This window comes from Stegostoma tigrinum, chromosome 33, assembly GCF_030684315.1.
Source record: "Stegostoma tigrinum isolate sSteTig4 chromosome 33, sSteTig4.hap1, whole genome shotgun sequence".
NCBI lineage: Eukaryota > Metazoa > Chordata > Chondrichthyes > Orectolobiformes > Stegostomatidae > Stegostoma > Stegostoma tigrinum.
Window position 1 is genome coordinate 30,795,892 of NC_081386.1, and position 20,864 is coordinate 30,816,755.

General features: G+C 40.0%; 2 protein-coding genes across 5 annotated transcripts in view; one reads left to right on the plus strand and one right to left on the minus strand.

Moving 5' to 3' along the window:
• The window catches only part of aagab (alpha and gamma adaptin binding protein), a 47,445-nt gene extending 46,359 nt beyond the window's left edge, over positions 1–1,086 (plus strand). For both annotated transcript variants that reach the window (XM_048562830.2, XM_048562831.2), the window contains exon 10: positions 75–1,086. In XM_048562830.2, coding sequence (XP_048418787.1) covers positions 75–152 — 78 coding nt within the window. In that variant the 3' untranslated portion in view covers positions 153–1,086. The remainder of the gene's footprint in view (positions 1–74) is intronic.
• A 4,393-nt stretch (positions 1,087–5,479) lies between these two features.
• Positions 5,480–20,864, minus strand: part of smad3b (SMAD family member 3b) — a 135,583-nt gene continuing 120,198 nt past the window's right edge. For 2 of the 3 annotated variants that reach the window (XM_059639320.1, XM_048562900.2), the window contains 3 exons: positions 17,108–17,245; positions 16,178–16,322; positions 5,481–12,126 (listed from right to left, as the gene is read on the minus strand). In XM_059639320.1, the coding sequence (XP_059495303.1) occupies positions 12,003–12,126; positions 16,178–16,322; positions 17,108–17,245 (407 nt within the window). In that variant the 3' untranslated portion in view covers positions 5,481–12,002. Of the gene's footprint in view, positions 12,127–16,177; positions 16,323–17,107; positions 17,246–20,864 lie in introns of all 3 variants that reach the window. The other variant, XM_048562901.2, reaches the window with a different exon arrangement.

Genomic DNA, 20,864 nt, shown 5'->3' on the forward strand with positions numbered 1-20,864 from the left:
GATGAGCAATAGTTTAATGTTGCAGCAGGGGTGTGTTTAATATTCACACATCCTTGCCCTGTTTCATCTGACAGGTTGCTAAAGCTTTTTGGATGGCTATTGGTGGAGACAGAGAAGAGATTGAGGAGCCATCTGATGAAGACTGTGACTAAGGACCTGATTATTTTCAGATGGAAGGTTTTATTTGGTGTATGAGCCAGTGTTTTGCTTGGGGGTCTTGCTGAGCCATTCATTCCCTGGGTTGCCAGGTCAAGGCTTTTCATGCAAGTCGATGTTTGAATCAACTGAATGATAAGATTTGGATCTTTAACTGTGTTTTCTCCTATCTGCACTGTACTTGTGTATTAGACTAAACATTTGAGCTAAGAAGCCCTGTGGGAGGAAGCACTGTCGCTGCCCACTCCTGGGCGACACCACCTTCCCAGACCCTGGCCTTGTGAATGAACTGATTCTGGTTTTGGTATATTTTGAGCCTTCCCGTTCCTAATGCACTCTGTCTCATTCAAAGTCCTTGGACTATTTTTATTATGCAGAGAGAATTCTGTAATACAGCAGCTTTGCCACTCGTGCACTTGTTTCATTTATGGACTGGTTACATTTTAGTAAAGTGTTATTGGACTAGCCAGTGCCAGACCAATTTTCAAACACACAGAATGCAGTGTGACTTATATGTAAATACGTTACAAATTCAGCACAAAAGCTCCGATTAACTGGTTTGTTCGCATCATCTCAGTCCTAAATGGCCTACCACCTCCTTGCCCTCAGACAGTAATCCCTAGTTCTGGGATTCCCGGTCATCAGTAACATCATTCCTGCTTTTACCTTTTGCTAGTCCTGTAAAATTTTATAGGATTTTTTTGTGATTTTCCCCTCCCTCAATCTTAACTCCAGTGACTATAGTCCTCGTCAATCCAGTCTCTCTTCATATGTCAGGCCTGCCATAGTTAGTAACTATGACTTAAAATGACTTGAAACATGCAACCTTGTGTTGAGAAACATATAAAAAGATTGTAATAAATCATTTAATGTAAAGTTAACCCACCTGTACAGGAAAAATAACTGAAATAAATGTCATTATTCCTTGTATATGTCAGAGAAGCTGTCCTTAAAATCTTTGTTTGCTACATGTCAGAAACAAGTGTACACTGAATCCTACAACAACAAGCACACCGTAAGGTATTTTTAGTTTTTCATTGCAAAAAGGTTGAAATGCAAACAGGAAAATTGCACTGCTGCCAACCATATCAATATTCACATATCAATCACTCAAATCTCCTCTATGAAGCTTCTCATTTTTCTGGAAATTGGTCTGTTTATTGTTATCGGTGTATTGTTTATCTATTCCTTTTGGAGTTAACTGCTGGAAAATGGCAATGCAGTTGAGCAAAGTAGTGGTACACCGTTGTAAACCTCTCACCCCTATGGAAGCTACTTTCAAATCTACTCACTGCAGACAGATGTGACTGAGTGTCTCTGTCTCTGTCTCTGCCACTGCCCACAGAACTGCTGTGTGAAATCCATTTCGGCTGTCTGATCGAATTCCTAAAGGGGCTTATACTCAGCACAAAACCTGCTGTGAACGTGGTGCCAAATTGACTCAAAAGCAACACGTTGAGATGGGAAATGAAAAAAATATTGTACTGGTACAATGAGATTAACTTGCGGTTTGTACTCTGGTATGTGGTTAGGAGCTAAACCCATCTTTAATCTGACTTTGTAGAGTGTGAGGTACCAAAATGGAGAAAAATTGCCATTTTTGCAGTTCTAATAGCCCTTGCCTCCAAGCAAAATGTGAAATCTAGAATGGCATACAAAATTAAAATTCTATTAGAATTTCACAAAATGCTTGATTTTAAAAATTACTAATTGTTATTGTGTAGAAATGAAATAAATTCTCTGTCCTTGCTTGTGCTTCCTGTGTTGAGTTTTTTTTTGTATGATAGGTTATACCCTAGATAAGGAAGAAACAGAATCAGCTAGGGTTCTTGATGCTGGTCAATGCTCAACACTTACTGCTTCTATTATTGACATCCTGTGGACTGGATCAGCTTAGTTGTGCTTTCTGTTAGTCACCTGCTTGCCCATTTGTCCATTCCCTTGTTGGCCTGCATTGACTCCTAGTGACTCCATTTCTGAAGAGGGGTCTAGGCCTGAAACGTCAGCCTTCCTGTTCCTCTGCTGCTTGGCCTGCTGTGGTCATTCAGCTCTACACCACCTTGTTATCTCTTGACTCCGAGTGCATTGGGTTAAGTTTTAAATCTCTCACCTTTTGTAGTTACTGCTCTCCATGGCCTCCCTATCCAACCCTGCAAAGGGATGCATCTCTATGAGGACAGTTCCCAGGTTTGTTACTTCAACACCATTTCCCCTTTCTTTGTTCACTATTAGTAGCTCAGCTATCCTGTGTTTTGGAACAAAAAAAAATTTGCTGGAAAAGCTCAGTAAGTCTGGCAGCATCTGTGAAGGAAAAACAGAATTAACATTTCGGGTCCAGTGACCCTTCCTCAGAACCCTAATGCTGCCAGACCTGCTGCATTTTTCCCAGCAATTTTGTTTATGTTCCTGATTTACAGCATCCGCAGTTCTTTTGGTTTTTATCATTTGTTTTGGCCTTGCATTTCTACAATGTCCCCATCCTAAATCCTCCAACTTTTCCAATAGCTGTTCCTTTTAAGACCTTCCCATGAGATTTACCTATGTTAAGTAAACTCAATTTTCCTGCTTTGCCTTTTTTTAAAAGCACTTGTATTTTGAGTTTTCTTTTCTATGTTAAAGATGCAATTGTAGTTTCACAGTTGTTTAGCTAACAAATTAATGGTTATTTGGTTACAGACCTGGAAGGTGGCCAACATCTTTAGAATTAAGAGTTATTTCATGTTTTTTTTTAAGAAGAGGAGTTCTTGTAACAACACAAATTAGGAACAGGGTAGGACAGCTGGGCCCTCAAGCTTGCTCTACCATTCAATCTCAGTGCCTCACTCTACTTTCCTGTCCACTTTTACTTGTCAATCAAAAGATCTCACTCTTAAATATATTCACAAATCTAGCCTCCCCTGCTCTGGGAAAGAGAATTCTATAGACTAATGACCCTCAAGAAAGAAACATCTATTTAAATGGGAGACCTCTCATTAAAACAGTCGAGTGTCTTGCAGTTTCTTCCCAATGTTCCCCTCTCATCACCCGCAAATCTGCTTAAGTTTACTTTTATCTCCTTGGTGCCAATTGTGCTACGTGCATTATGATTTCTATTTAATCTATATTAGTGAACAAATTCATTGGCTGAAGCACTTAATCTTTCGAATTCTGATGGAGCTCTACATAAGTTTCAGCCTTTTGTTCACGTTGTGCTGTGTAATATTTTGGTGCAATACTTAACTCAGCACAGAGGACTTTAAATATCTGAATTTGTTTTCAGATTGAGGTTGGACTGAGGGAATTCCTTTGAACCCATTGGCAGTTGAGAAGTTGATCTCCCAAAAAAATAGACTTATTGCTCCAGTGTCACTTTCTTGAAAAATATCTTTGTTCCTAGAACTAGCAAAAATATAAGCAGGAGCAGGCTATTTGGCCCTTCAAGCCAGCTCCACCATTCAAAATAGTCATAGCTGACCATTCAACTCAGTATTGTGTTCCCACTTTCTCTCCATACCCTTTGATTCCTTTAGTCCTAACAATTGTATCTAATTCCTTAACATTCAATGCTTTGGCCTCAACCACCTTCTGTGGCAGAGAATTCCACAGGCTCAATACTCTGAGGAAATCTCCCCTCATCTTAGTCCAAAATAGCCTACAGTTTATACTTAGGGTAAACACAGTAATGACATTCCTATCTAATCTTGTTAAAATTTTGTAGGGTTTTTTCATTAGTAAGATCCTTCTCAATCATTCTTCTAAACTCCAGTGAATATAGTCCTAATTGATCGTCTCTTTTCACTTTGTGGTTCTGTCATCCTAGAATTCAATCTGGTCAACCTTTGCTGCATTCCCCCGATTAACCATTAAGTCCTTCCTCAGAACAAGGGTGCCAAAACTGCATGTTACTGCAGCTGTGGTCTCACCAAGAAACCCATACACTTGTAGCAAGACATCCCTGCTCCTGCAGTGGATTCTGGTCGTGAAGGACCATATACTCGCTGCTGCATCTGCATGTTTACTTTCAACAGCTGGTGTACAGGGACACTGGGGTCTTATTGCACCTCCCCTTTTCCCAATCTATTACTGTTCAGATAATCTGTTTTGCTAGCAAAGTGGATAACCTCATTTATCTACTGTACACTTCATCTGCTATGCATTTGGCCACTTAATCAACATGTCTGTCTAAATGACACCAAATCACCTTCCTAGTTCACCCTCCCACTGTTTTCTGTCATCTGCAAACTTGGGCATATTACTTATAGTTCCTACACCTAAATTATTAATATATATAGATTGTGAGTAGCTGATCCAATACAGTACCCCATTGATAATAGCTGCCACGTGGAAAAAATCAGTTTATTCCTATTTTACTGTTCTTTGTTTGCCAATCCGTTCTCTATCCATGTCCGTATTCTACCCCAAAATTCTATATTTGCTAATCTCTAAGGTAAGACTCTTACCAAAAGCCTTCTCAAAGTCTAAGTAAATCATATCCACTAACTCATCATCATCAACTCTACTAGTTACATCCTCAAAGTTCCAGTAGATTTGTCAAGCGTCAAGCATGGTTTACCTTTCATAAATCTGCTGACATTAACAGATTCTGTGATGCTTATTCCAAGCACTTAGCTATTTGACCTTTTTATGTTGGACTCCAGCAATTCCCCTACTGATTCAAGCTAACCAGTGTACTTTGTTTTTAAATCAACTACCCTCCTAACCCTGTTGTTACAGCACTGATCAATCAGCTGATTTATGCTATCATTATTCTGTGGTTCTTTTTGATTTTTTTTTTAAAAAATAAAATTCTAGAAATGCTATTTCTTTTGTCGAACAAAAATGGAATTACAGTCCTGGGATAGTGAAACAAAAAGTGGTTTACCATTGTGACAGGGTGGCTCTGGTGTTCATACATGTAACTGGTCATGATGTAAGGATGCATATGGTAACTTTGTATTTAACACGCTCAAGAAAATCAATGAGTAATCTTTCCCAAGTGCAAAACAGATTGCATAGAATTTTAATGAGCAGCTAAAATTACACTTCTCAAAAAACCTCCATGTACATATAGACAACTAATTTTCCAAATTTGATTCTGATCAGTTAGCTGAGTTGGGTGCACTTGCTCTTATTTGTTTATGGTGCAACATGAGAAATATAATGTGGCCACTCCTAATCATAGTCTCAGATGGTCCCACCCTACCCTGGTTTAAGTACTGGAAAAAGGTACAATTAAGTTTGGCTGTGAAAGTTCACCCCCCCCCCCCCCCGCCACTTATGAAGGAGTCCAGCATTCACTATTTAAGCTTACATATGAAGTTGCTCATGTAAGATATTCAATGTTGTTGGCACCCGTGGAACTTTGGCCTACTGTGTACAAAGATTAACTTTTAGGTATGAGAAACAGGTAGTTGCTCGCCACGCCTATAAAGCAGAGGTTTCCTTGAACAGCTGATATAACAAATATTACTCCACTTGCTGCTGGTTAGTATCATAAAATGAACTTTAATAACATTGAAACATTTACATAAATGGAAAAGGATTTTTGGCCATTTCTGAACACTAAAGTAGAAAACAGAAACAATGTACAAGAAAGCACCTTTTTTTTGTAAAGTGTGATAGTAATGCAGCATTATCTGCTGGAACTAAATAGTTTAACGCTACTTGGAGAAATTCACAAGGTACCTTTACAGAACTTGAGAAAATGCTGATGCGGGTCACGAGGAATCTAAATTGCATCTGTGGTATAGGAGATGAAGCAATAAAGGTGGACACACATGTTCAATTGCCAACTTTGTAAAAAATATACTCACATGAATCACATTGTTTCATTAAATAGAAAAGTACACATTGCATGGGACTTTTTTAAAAATTCCATGGATTATCACTGTTCCATTGTTGTAAGCATCACAGATGCTGTGTGGATGGTGCCTTATGCCATGATGCACTGCACCACAAAGCATGCTAGGATAGAGAAAGTCCCAAAGTAGACCCATTGAAGTTGATTTCTGTTTAAACCTCAACAATGAGAATCTGTTCAATAGTGCCTTAATCCATCTTGCAAAAAAAAAGTGCCCTTTATAGTATTAAAAAAAGTTAAAGCTTTTTGTTCTGCACTCAATTTGCAAGAATACCAACGTAAATAAGAAAAAAAAGTACTGTACGAGGACACTGAGTGGTTGGTAAATAGACTCTAATTGAGGTGGTACCATGGAAATGCACCAATTTGATGATGACTGACAGTTAATGACCAATCTCTGTTTAAATTTAAAATTGGGCAGGTTGACTCAGTCATTGCCCTGAGAAATTAACTAGAACTATTTGTCACCTATTTTGTTGAGTTGAAACAGGATGTCCCTTTTTGTATGTATGTCCCTTTTTGTCTATAAAGAATAGGGTCCCATGTATTAACATTTGGCTTCCAGTAGGTGTACATGCATGACAATGTGGGCCCAATTGAAATCCTTAATTGGTTTTAAAGTAATTATTCCCATCTAATTAGTTGGTAAGTGTTGGCCAATCACATCATCATATTTAATGTTCTGGAAGCACAGACAGACTGAGTAAAGTCAATATCTATCTTGTTCCAAACAGCTTTTGGACAAATGGCCAATATACCTACCATCACACTGGCATAAATTCATATACCGTGTTATTTATTTGTGAGACAGACGGAACTTTTTTGGCTTATGTGATAGACAAATGTCCTGTACTACCAAATTACTATTCCAGGAGCTTCTGTTCCAATTAAAACAACAAAAACTACATATGTAGTCAAGAATGTCTCCATGGAGCTTGATGCAGATCATTTTCCCAGAATTACTGTGACCAAGTTTGAAGAACCATGGATTACGCTTTTTGTTCCTCGCATATAGGTTGCTTGAGGGAGGGAAGCAGCATGCCCCACACAGATAACACTGGATGACATAACCCCAGGAGTTATCATGTAGCTCATTCAGCACAGAGTCATTTGGAATTGTTCGGTTTTCCAGCCAGACAGAGACATGACCTGTAGTCTACACCCTGAATCTGCACAGTATAAAAGTGGTTGTTCGAGTGCTCATTTCTTGCTAATAAGCGTCAAAAGATGTATGGACATTAAGATTTCAACATTCCACATACACTTTTTATATTTGTAACCTGGTCTAATTACGTTGTTGGCACGATTTTCCGCTTTCTCTCTCAACTCATACTTGAAAGGTGATTGACAATAAAAACTGCAATATGACTTCACTATAGTTTTCACTCTATAAAAAGAGTAACATCAATGCCAGGAACCTAAACTAAACCTACACTGTTGTTTGTAGTTTTCATTCATATACTGGTGTTCACCCAATTCTCTGATCTTGGACTTCCCTATGTGTACAGTTACAATCCTGAATTTTCCATTGTTTAAAGCACAGATCCAAATGGTAGTGGTAATGCAAAGACTTGTTAGTAGAAAGAAGTAGCAGATCCCAACAAATGCATTGCACTGCCTACTTGTAACCATAGTCATGGAGTCTGTGCTGTAGTAGGTATAATGATGGGTGTCTAAATCTTATGAAGTTTTTATGCCTGGAGCTATGGCCTTCTAGTACAGTCTGTTGCACATTCCTAATTTTCTAGAAACCAAGAATGCTGGAAATAACTTGGGCAGTATCAATGTAGAACAGTAAAGTCACCACAGTCCAGGGACCACAGGGTTGCTTTCTTGTTAAGAGATGACTAGCAGTGGTTTAATTTGAAGGTGGTCATGCCTCAGGGGAGTAGCGAGATTAAAAAGGGAAGGACCTTCATGGTATGGTACGGTACAAGAATTGAAAACGTGCTATTGGTATCACTGAATTGCAAAACATCTAGCCAACTGAGCTAAGCGACACCAGTATCTATGTAGAGAGAAAGGGAGTGATGGTTTCAATTTGATGACCTTTCAAGAGTTGACTCTTTCTCTTCACAGATGCTGTCTCATGTGAGTAATGTACTTTGCAAGTGTAGTACAATTGTAGAGAATCTTAATTTATTTATGGAACAGAAAATCAGTGACAGGGTGGCTCTGTGGAACATGTTAATTCAATGTGCTAGTTTCTAGTGGGGTTTTCAGAAGGATTCAATACCCCAGTGCTACAGCTTTTAGACAGCAGCTACTACGATAATAATCCTAGGAAATCCTGAGCAGACTGTTTTTAATCTTCCTTGTGTGTAATTTTTTTTTCCAAATAAAAGCATGAGTGCCACTAAGGAGTGAAATTAAAAGGTGTCTTTTCTTTTAAATAAAACCGTATACTAAAAGGTCAGTTATTACAATCTTCTGTTTAAACCTCAGTTAATCAGGCCTGGAATTTTCCTCCACAAAGAATAAGTGTTAGCAGCTGCTCAAAAAAAACATGGAAATGTCTGTGACAGGCATAGAGAAGGTTTAAAGGGAGGTATAGAACTGAAGCCAGCTGGTTTTCCTACAGAGATGTCAAGAAAAATGGCTAGGGAGAGTTAGTGCAATGCACTCCCCATACACTGACTGCTGGCTGCACACTCAGGCTCATCTGAGAGATGGATCCACAACACTAACTACAATTCCTCTGAAAGACAGACAGGAGTTTGGAGTTCTGGCCTACTGATGCAACTGGGGTCCTAACCCAAGTGCTATTCAGGTTTTCTCAATGGTGCCAATTTGAGTGTCCCAACCAAAGTTAAGAGTTGAAATGCTGCATGATGTATTTACAGACCCTTTTTGCTGTGCCACTGCATTTTCATCATTCCACATATAGCATTGTGAATGACAAGTTAATCTGCTTTTAGTGTTGATGGTTGAGTAAGGAATGTTGGTGCAAACAACTTTTGAATACAAAGATAGCCTCTTTTTAACCTCTCATCCAAAAGTACGTAGCTCCAAATTGTACTTAGCCAGATAAAAACCAAAAGAACTGTGGATGCTGTAAATCAGGAACAAAAACAAAGTTGCTGGAAAAACTCAGCATCTATGAAGAAGTAAAAACAGTTAACGTTTCAGGTCTGGTGACCCTTCCTCAGACGTTTTGAGTTCGTTCTGAGGAAGTGTCACCGGACCCGAAACATTAACTCTGATTTTTTTTCTTCACAGATGCTGCCAGACCTGCTAAGCTTTTCCAGCAACTTTGGTTCTTGTTCCTGTTTTACCTACCCAGAACTGTGCCAAAAAAGTTATGATCTACTAGTACAGGGCTTGAATTCAAATGTTGACTAACATGTAACGAATCTCTCAATAAAAATGTCTCAGGTCTGTCAGTTACTTGATATTCTTGGATAACCTTAAGGCCTGCTAATTTGGAATTAATACAGTGATTTAAATCTTATTTCTTGTGTACAAGCCATTCCCAGCTTCCAGTTTTTAAAAAAAAACAAAAAAGGTTGACCTGAAAATAAGACTCCTTGAAGTCACCAGAGACACAGAGGGAACAAGAAATATTCCATGCCTTACACAGTGTGGATAGGGAGCAGTGAACATGAGATTAGGGCCAGGACCAAATAAGCTGGCAAGAAAATATTCTTCCCCTCCCCGTTTCCCCTTCAATGCACTTGTTTACAAATAATCTGACCTCCCACCCCAAATGAATCCCCAAACATAGGTGTAAATTTGTAGGCAAACATACACAATAATACTCACAAAAACAGTTCCAAACACTTTATAAGAGAGGAAGACGTGAAAACTGAGCAGGAGATTAAACACAATGGGAAATTTTAAAGAATCGTAGTTAGATGAAAATTACAAAGCAAGTGGCTGAATGAAGAAAAAGGACAAACAGCAAGCTGTTACATTAAACTGTCCTGCAGATCCATTTGTTTTACCCTTATATCTGATGTAAATAGCTTTTCGCCAACAGGTTTATTCTTGATGATCTAAGAAGCAAAAATAGCCATGTAAGTGTTATCCCTGATTGGCATCCAGTGATTCTTACACAGAGAATATACAAAATGTTGGGACACAGAACTATTCTCATATTCACTGTTAAAGAATCAAGGCTCAAGTGAGATACAGGAGGTCTACCGATTACAGTTTGGATAGGGGAGGGGAATGATTTAATATTGTATCTGGGGTATAAAAATTAATATAAAATGAAGGCGAAGTTCCCATACCCCACTGTAGAGACAAGTAGTTTGTATGTAGGTATCACATAGAGATTTGCATTTCTAACCTCCAAGTTCCAGTCCAGGAGCAGGAAGTCCCACCATTAGACTAGGTTGCACTGACAAAAGCATGGATAACAACATGTGCACACTCAAGCTAAACCAAAAGTAAGCTTTACCATTTTAAATATATATTAATTGAAGATACTGATTGTTTCAGTTCAGTCAAAGTCTCATCGTCAAATGATGGTAGTGTAGCTTGTGTTGTAAGTTTAAATTGGACCCCTTCGGAAACAAAAAACAGGAAATTATAAACAATGACCACTGAGGCACCAAGTAAGAAAACCAAGTTAAAATAAATCGCTGCATTTATTTATTCTGCCTTGTGCACAAATTGACTGTTTCAACGATGCAGTTCCACATATTGTTGTTTTCCACTTTCTTGTCCAAGTCATGGGAGCCCAGATGGGTAACTGCTACCTCAATGTTGAAACTACACTCCATCCTTATTCAACCACTACATAGCTCCCCCCTGCCTCACCCCACTGCTCTCTCAATGATAGACCATCCCCCGGGGAAAATCATCCAAAGTCAACCATTGTGAACTAACCACTACTGAGATCAGTCAACACCATTTAGGTGTGCACAAGCCTTTTTGGGCACAGCTCAATGCCACATTTTTCCTGGCCTTCAATGTTACACAGATGCTGCAGACAGCACTGAGGCTGGGCCCAAATTTTTGTTTTATTGGGTGCAATTAGAGTTGAGTTAAGAAAATAAACATTGGATGCGACACACATCTCCATAGCTGGCATTTATATAGCGCCATTTTTAAACAAAAGCATCCCAGGCGGTGCATCGAGTCCAACAAAAAGTTATCAGCATAGAGGTTGGATTGTTCAAAGATAATAATTACCGGCAACTGTAACCAAGTGCTTAAAATCTCTTTCAACTCTGACTAGAAAACAAAAGCAGGTGGCAAGTGTACAAGTCAAACTTACATAATGCAAAACATAAACGTAACAGGAAAGAATGGGAACTGGCAGACAAACAAAGAAAATCACAAGCTTCCAGTACATTGATGATGAGAATATGCTCTGAGAAGGGCAGCTCCATTTCTCCAATCTCCAACAGTTGGTGCAAACAGCGGAGGGGCCTGCCGACCCATCGTGGGCTCAAAACCACTGAGTTTTGACAGAACGGCTGATCAGAATAGAACAGTTGTAATAGTTTCTCTCTTCTGTGTGTAACAAATGGCTCAAGTTACCATGGCAATCGCAGGCAGGAACTGGCCTTCTTCCCTGGCGTAACCATCAAAAGTTTCAGGAGCATGTTAAAGGATAAAAACTAGAGAGAGCGAGATCAATTGGTCTCTAGGCAACCGTACTATTCAATCTAGTTCTAGAGACAGGGCATTAAAGTAGTCAAATAATACAAAATGGTTAGATCTACAGTTGGCACAAAAAAACCACTGACAAATTTGCCATCTGGTAGCAGGGTGAAAACACAGTTTTTCTCCAGTAGAAAACAAATTAAAAATTGATGTTTTTCTTCCTTTGTTTCTCAATCATTACGCGGTTTTCCCTTGTAAATATTTCCCCAACAACATTGCCACAGAAAGTGCTTACAGTTATCATGGCAAGTGGCAATGATGGTACCTGGTAAGACTGCAGGAGGAACCTGTTGTTGTTGTTGATGATAATGAATTACATTTCTATAAATTAAAAGCTATAGCTCGACTGGTAAAATTTGGCAGGTGTCTTCCCTGAGATAAATCCAATCTTTTACGACATGCTTGAGCATCGAATGGCTGGTGATCCCATTTGGGTAAGGACTTTGTCCAGCCACTGCAGAGGTCCATTCAGGTGAAGCTCAATCCAGCAGGGGGTACTGGTCACTGTCTGACGTCTACAGAAATAAAAGGCAAGTCATATAAATATGCATGTGGTAGAATTTTAACCTGGACCTCCTTCCCCTGATTCTTTAAAAGTATGTTCTGTCCCCACCAATAATGAAGCTTCACTTTGGTGCTTAGGCATCAGTCCTCGCAAAAAGGCTTTTGTTTGGGTGAACTCATTACGTATCAGAATCAAACAGATTATATTGTCATTATCACATTGTTGTATATGGAAACACAGACTGGACAAACAGGTGGCCACATTACAACTGTGATCGTACTTCAAGTACTTTACTAAATTTAAAATGTTTCTGCGTGTTGTAAAGCATGAAAAGGAACATAACAGCAGGCCATTCAGCTCCTCACGTGCTTAGCCATCTGGATCATGATTGCTATCAATCTCAAACCACTTTCTCACGCTATGCCCATTGTCACTCATTACAGAGTGGAGAACATACTTAATGACTACGTCTCCGCAGCCCCCTCAGGTAGAGAATAACAATGATGCCCAATCCTTGGAATAAATAAATTTCTCTTCATCTCAATCCTAAATGGCCTAGATTTCATTTGCAGACTGCGCCCTTGGTTCTAGACTCCTCTAACAACGACAATATTCTTTCTGCATTCACCTTGTCTAACCCCTTAATCATTTTGCAAGGTTCAATGAGATCAGCTCTCATTCTCCTGCACTCTGAACAAAACTATATGCAGCATAGTATATAAATGACATTTTTATTTCCAATACTAATCAAATGGAAATTATCTTAAACTTATCTAACAAACATAGAAACTTTATTGATGGCTAAACCGTATTAATTGCAAGTTGAAGAACATGAATATAGAGGAATGTTATTAGATATTATCTGCCAAAATGAAGAAAGTCAAAATGTCACTTTGCTATGGAATCAGAGAAATTGGCTGGGTATGATTTTAGTATCCTAAGCAAAGGACTGATGGCAAGCAGCAAATAACAGATACTATGAACAGAATGAGAGTATGACTCTGTACGAAAGTCTGTCAAGTTGTCCTTTCAAGATCTAGAAACACAAGTGTAGAAACCTTGCTACACTGCTTTCAGTGTGACTCCCTAGATTTAGGCATTTCCTGTTGAATATCTTGTGTCTTGGGGCTGCATTACCTTTTGCAGATTGTCATGTACATGGCTATACAAATGAATGGGGAAGCCATTTTGCTATGCTGTTTTTAAAAAATGAAATTAGATGGTTAGCATTAAGCGGTACTGTTAAAGACGTTGATATTAGCCAAGACGCCAGGTCTCTATGCAGTCCTATGGAACATCACTTTCTTAACTGCTCTTCCAAAAGTATCCCATACGTCAAAACTGATCAAGTTCTGAACAGGTATTTGAATCTGCCCATGGTCCTTTCAATTACACTGTAATTGTGTCAGCACAGTCCAACTGGAGAATGTCAACTTCGTCAGCGTTTCTAAAAATTCATTCCAGTCTTTACAACTCCAGGCACCTTCAAATGTACTGAGTGACAAAAACTAACACAGAGTGGGGAGAAGACAAAGTTCTGCTCAAGGGTTTTGACAGCAGCATTTCAAAGGTATCAAAGAAATGGGAGGCAAATGGGAGTTCTGAAAAGAGAATTAGGATAGAGGTTCCAGACGGCAGGACAGATCGAGGCTGGAAAAGTGGTCTGAGATATGGAACAGACAACAAAATAGAACCACAAAATCTCTAGAGTGTGAAAGCAGGATATTTGGCCCATTGCGTCCTAAAAGCACCCCACCCAAACCCACCCCCTACGCTGTTCCTGAAATCCTGCATTTCCCATGACTAACCCACCTAGCCTGCGCATCCATGGACATTATGGGCAACTCAGCATGGCCAATCCACCTAACCTGCACATCTTTAGACTGTGGGAAGAAACCAAAGCACCTGGAGGAAATGCATGCACACACTGGGGAGAAGGTGCGAACTCCACACAGACAGACACAGTCACTCGAGTCTGGAATTGAACCCAGGTCTCTTGTGCTGTGAGACAGCAGTGCTAACCAATCAGCCACCATGCAAATATTGCTAAGAAAATTCATTATTTTGATTTTAAAGAAAATGCTTTCATATTAGATTTTAAAGCATGGTCTTGTATCAATATGATTTCCACCAAAACATTCAAATTGGACTTTAAAAGAAACAGAACATAGAACATAGAACAGTACAGCACAGAACAGGCCCTTCAGCCCACAATGTTGTGCCGACCATTGATCCTCATGTATGCACCCTCAAATTTCTGTGACCATATACATGTCCAGCAGTCTCTTAAATGACCCCAATGACCTTGCTTCCACAGCTGCTGCTGGCAACGCATTCCATGCTCTCTCAACTCTCTGCGTAAAGAACCTGCCTCTGACATCCCCTCTATACTTTCCACCAACCAGCTTAAAACTATGACCCCTCGTGCTAGCCATTTCTGCCCTGGGAAATAGTCTCTGGCTATCAACTCAATCTATGCCTCTCATTATCTTGTATACCTCAATTAGGTCCCCTCTCCTCCTCCTTTTCTCCAATGAAAAGAGACCGAGCTCAGTCAACCTCTCTTCATAAGATAAGCCCTCCAGTCCAGGCAGCATCCTGGTAAACCTCCTCTGAACCCTCTCCAAAGCATCGACATCTTTCCTATAATAGGGCGCCCAGAACTTAGAAAGAACAACATGGCTTAACATGGGACAGAGAAGGAGGGGCAAAGCAGAAAAACTGGACCAAACTTTCTTAGTTAGTGCTGAATTTACATATAATACACTGGAGGGTTTATCTACTACTTTAAAAAATATTAATGACAATATCCATGACAACACCTTTCCCAACTTCTCAGTCCTAACTTAATGTGTGTGTTTCTGTGTCTCTGTGTGTTTCTGTGCACATTTAGCATCTGGTTGTGATTATCTAACTGGATGGGAGCCAACACTCGAGTTTGGCTGTTATTTGAATGTGTGGAGAACCAGCAAAGTCTCTAAACATCTGGTGATTTGGAGGATGGGTGGGAGTTGCTAATCAGAGGCAAATCAGAGCTGTTGCTGTTCCTCCTGTCTGCTCAATGTGAATGTGCAAAAGAAAATGTATATCTTGAATTACTGTGCAAAATTACAGTGTAATTTAGCAGAAGTGTTCCCCCCTTTCCTGTAAAGACTGGAATGAATTTTTAGAAACGCTGACGAAATTGACATCCTCCAATTGGACTGTGCTGGCAGGACGGTGTCACATGTGTGCACGTACAGCTGCAAGTCCATCTGTTCCTTTTGGTCAATATTCTGGGCTATTTATTTTAGCGTCAACTTGCCTTTTATGGCACCTTTGTTGTAAAACATTTCAATACGTTTCACAGGAGCAGTTATCAAACAAAATTTAACATTAACTCAAGGAAATATCAGAACTGGTGATTAAAATTCTGTACATTTTAAAGGGGGTGGGAGTAGTGGGGGGGGCAGGGAGAGAGAGAGAGCGAGTGAGAGAGACAGAAAGGATTAGACAGAGAACTCTACAGCTTCGGTTCTGGGTAGTTAAAAGCATGGCTATCAATTGTTCAGGCTCCATTTCTGCACACTGTTGTGTCGAGTAAGTGATTTTGGGCACATAAGATTATTGTATGTTACTGCTACTTTTTAAAATAAATACTTGGATCCTTCTATCTGCTAGTAGCAGCAAAAGCATCAGTTTATTCTGGGATTTCCATTATGTGAAACCTGCCCTGTAGGTGCTGGTGGCACACATTCAACCATTCAGTAAAATATTGCATCCTCAGAAAACTACTAAGGAAGTTAAAGATGGAATCTGTGAAGGCCACCGCTACCACAATAATGGGTTCAGTACAATATAAATGCAGCCTTGGGCTCAACCTGCATCTTTTCTGAAAGCCTCCAAGTAGTCAGCCATCCCCCAAATGGGACTGGGATGTAAACACCCCAACCGCTCTCCCCAACAAGCACCAAGACTCCTGCTTGAACTGCAACCCAATCACATAACCATTAGCACCTGAAGCACCAAATCCCTTCCCTGCCAAAGCCCTAAGTAATGAAACTGGACATTGTTTACAATACCTGTATTCTGCTCCCCAGCCTTTGACAAAGCTCATTCGAATTGTACACATCCTGGTCAGCTGGTACACTGCTTCAAAACCCTGATTCACTGACTGAGCCAGCAAGGCTGCAAACTCTTGGTTATTGAAGATCTTGAGGTTGCATCCTGTCAAGAGAGAGAGCAAACCTACTGCAGATCAGAATGCACATCACTTGCCAAACAACTGCCATTTCCCTCCCACGAAATTCCAATCCCCTCCACCCTGATTCTCCCTGCCAAGTATTTATGTTTACCCATTCAAGCCTTCTGAACCTCTTGATTAAGTGCCAACCCATAGCTCACTCCTGGGTGAATGTTATTCCAGTAAGGCACCAAACAAATCCCTTGATTAAATTCCAGCCATAGTTTACACTTAAGAGAACCAACATTCTACTCATAAACCATCTGAATCCAGTCTGCTGGGAATCTGTTATTCGACGGTACGAACTGTCAGACCACCTGCCTTTAAATTTAACATCTGATCAGTAGTTTGCGACAGATCCATTAGTGAGCGCACCAGAAACCACAATGTTTGCAAAATATTGCAAATCCAGTTTCAACACAAGTTAAGGGCTAGTTTGTGTTTTTGAATTAATTATCCTCTCGTTACTCAGAGTGGTTGACCCTGGTTTGGCTTTCCAGGTGATCAAAAGTCACAGGCATTTTACAAAGAACAGCAACTCTTGTGCCACAAGGGACTGCACCACAGCTGATTGCATGACTGCCTTAATCAGCAATCCTCAATAAGGGTTACAAGAATTTGTCAGAACATATTACTAAGTGAGAATAGCCATGAACACACAACGGGAAAATACAATGAGTAGAAAGTACTCCTTTCCCCAGCTTACACATGCAAATTTCCTTGCTCATTTAACAAACAGCACCATTCGAAAGCCATTCTATTATGTTACCTGGCGGAATCTTGCAAACAGTTGCAGGGTGCCACCCGTAGCGTTGGTTGCAATTTGGACTCTGGACAAAGATGGCGCTGTCACTCAGGCATTCAGCAAAGACCTCACCCCCAATGTAGTATAGCCTGACTCCCCTGCCTGGAATGCACAGGGTACATAGTCATCAGCAGTCAAAAACAAAGACAAAACAAAGGGGCCTTTTCAGTATTGATCCACATTAAGCAGAGCGTCCTTAAAGAACCCAGCTGCCTTAAACATAATAGCTATGTTTACAAACTCAAGTATGCAAGCTTGAAGAAACTATGAAACATTTGGATAGCACCAGAAAGGAATCAAATTAAGGTAAGAAATTAAAAAAACACTTCTGCTGCCTGCAATAGTTTAGAATTGAGTCTTTAATGTGCCATGAGGCAGACCCTGAACTGCTGGAATGTGCTGAGTTGGACCTTACACGTGACCTTGTCCGAAGGTGGGCAAATTTTCTTTCCCACATACTTGAAATGGCATCAGAGTCTGTCTTACGTGTGTAAACTCATCAGGGCTACAACCTGATACTTCAGGCATCAAGCCATTAGTCACTTGTGAATAGATCATGCTAATGTGTGTGTTACAGACAAATGCTACATATTAAAAAAAAGCAGACATAGAAAATGACCAATGTTTGAGCCTGTTGATCAATAGATGGCTCTTGCTATTAGGACAAATGTTGCAACTTCACACCTACTGCAGGGAATGCCAGCATATCCCATAATCAAATGAACTGCAAAGTGAAAAAAAATGCAGTAATTAGGGAAAGGTGAGGAACTGATACATCAGAGGGAAGAAGAGGTGGTATTAAATACTACTTGGCCATTTCCCAAGTTTGAGACGGGTACAATCTGTCACTTTTAATAATCAACTTTATGCCTTTGTCCCAAGATGATGTTTCAGCAATGGAATTCAAATGCTGACCATTACTAATTGATCAGTTCTGGCGAATGTGTATTTAACGGGAAAGTTTGGTCAAATAACTTTACAACAAATTGAAATAAAATACTACAGATGCTGGAAATCTGAAATAAAAGCAAAATGCTGGAGAAAAGTGAGCAAGTCTGGCAGCATTGTGGAGACAGAAACAGAGTTAATGTTTTGAGTTCAGCATAACTCTTCTGAGTGCTATTGGACTGAGAATGTTAACTCGGTTTCTCTATCCACAGATGCTGTTTCTCAGCACTTTGAATTTATTAACCTGCATAAAGCAGAGAGGCGATGGTCTAATGGTATTATTGGTGGACTGTTAATCCAGACATTCAGATAACGTTCTGAGGACCCGGGTTCGAAACCTGCCACGGCAGACGGTGGAATTTAAATTTAATAAATATCTGGAATTAAGAGTTTAATAATGACAATGACTCCTTTGTCGATTGTGAGGAAAAACCAATCTGGTTCACTAATGTCCTGTAGGGAAGGAAACTGCCATCCTTACCTGGTCTGAACTACATGTGACTCCAGACTTTCAGAAATGTGGTTGACTCTTAACTGCCCTCTGGGTAACAAATGCTGCCTAGCCAGTGATGCCCTCATCCAGTGAATGAATAAGGAATAAAAGCATTGTATTGCTGCCTTGCAACATTATAAAACAGGGAAGGAATGCAGAATTGTCTGCCTGTCTTTGGGAGCAATTCTGCACCAAAAAAACATGTTTCCTCCCAGGTTGTCTCCAGTCGGCACTTGTAAAAGTATTAGATTTTTTTAAAAACACCAGGAATGCTGGAAAGAGCAAAGGTCGTTTCCTTAAAGGAGCTTAGTGAAACACAAATCCCATTTTTTACAAATTAGACGGGCAGGGTTCCTGCAGTTGACATTAACCATAAGAGTGAGCTTGCATTTACATATTAAATAGCTAGTCAGTCTGTTTGTGAAGGTGTTGGTTGATGAATGTTGGCTAGGACTCCAGAAGAAATCACTGTCCTTGTTCAAATATTGACTTGGAAGATTTATTTTCATTTGGGCACATGTAGACATTGCTGCCAAGGCTGACATTTATTGCCCATCATTTGCTGCCTTGAAAATAAAGTGGAGGGCCACCTTCTTGAACTACTGAAAGTAATTTGGTTCAAATAAGTGGCTTGCTAGGCCTCAACAGACAACAGTACAGAATCAGTCGTGTTGGTGTGAAACAACAACATCACAATCATATGAAAACCAAAAAAGAACTGTGGATGCTGTAAATCAGGAACAAAAATAAAGTTGGTAGAAAAGCTCAGCACGTCTGGCAGCACCTGTGGAGGAGAAAACAGAGCTAACGTTTTGGGTCCAGTGACCCTTCCTCAGAACTGTTTTTGATCACAATCATATACACTGCCTGTAATGTAATCAAATGCTCCAAGGCACTTCACTCGGGCATTATCAAATTCAGAGCATCTAGAAGAGAACAGAGGCAGAGTAAAGATTTTGGAGGTGAGGGGTTGGAATTCTAGAATTTGGGGCTTAGGCAGCTGAATGCACATCCACCAATGATAGTGTCACTGTAAACAGAAGCCAATATTAGGATCTGCACAGATATCTCAGAAGGGTAGTCGTGTTGGAGGGGACTAGAGATAAGGAGTTGAACTCAAAAGATATTATTTTGAAATTGAGATATTGCTTAACCAGCAGCCAAAGTAGGCCAGCAAGCAATGAGTGAAGACTATGTATCTATATTTCCTATAACTCACTGTTTTTCAGAGAATGCCTTTCACTTCCTTTGAAAATCTCAATAATGTCCCAGGTGCTACAACACTGGAGTATACAGGATCGTGGCAGCAATTCCTTATAGAGGAAAATGGAATCTGCAATGCTGTTTGTGCTCTTTCCTTCTCCACCCTGTCTCTTGCCAGGATATGTGCCCATGTATTCTGGTGTACTCTCCTCAGCCAATGGATTTTTTTTCCCCCCCAAGTGGCTCTGGATAGCTGGTGTCAGGTTGCTGACAATGGAATTCATCACAGCTGACTCCAGCCTGGTCTTACACAACATTTAGGTTTCAGGTGACTAAAGTATTCAAATCCTTCAGGAGCAGGAACAATAACTGAATTTATTTTCTTTTAGTTCTTAAATTGGAACTACGAAGGGCCAATTCTAGCGAGCCTACTGAATGACGATCTCTGGTTACAAACCAATGACTAAACCTGGGACAGTACCATGCATGTAATAACTGAGCTACTGGAGTTGAACCCACTAGACCCATCTCCACATTATTTCCATTTATAGGTCTTTCATTAGAAGCATGGTTAATTTCCACAAGTCATGTCTTTTTTAACTAGCACTGACCACATGAATGTTGGTGAAAAATGAGGTGGCGCACATGATGGTGAAGCAGGAGCAATCCATGGGAGGTAACTTCCCTTTGCTCCGACTGCAGTTATCACAAGCACGCCAAGAGGCAGAACCTTACTTTTTACCATGGAGCACAGAAGAACAAAGATTCTCCAGCAGAGAATCTCATTCTGTTAATATCGTGGAATCAAATCAGACTTTGATACTAATTTACTCACAGAACAGTACTCATGCAAAGCTGAAACCACTGAAAATAACGTGCGCAGCCACCCTTTACTGTAACAGTTCCGAGATAACACATATAACATGTAGGTGCGTGTTACAACTAAAACCCAGCAAAACATCCCATGGAGAATGCACAGCCCCTGCCACTATGACCTCAGTGTTACTAACCTGTGTTTTGCTAGTAACTTCAATGTCTCAATATTATTTGCTCATCAGGTGCCTATCTCTGTAATCT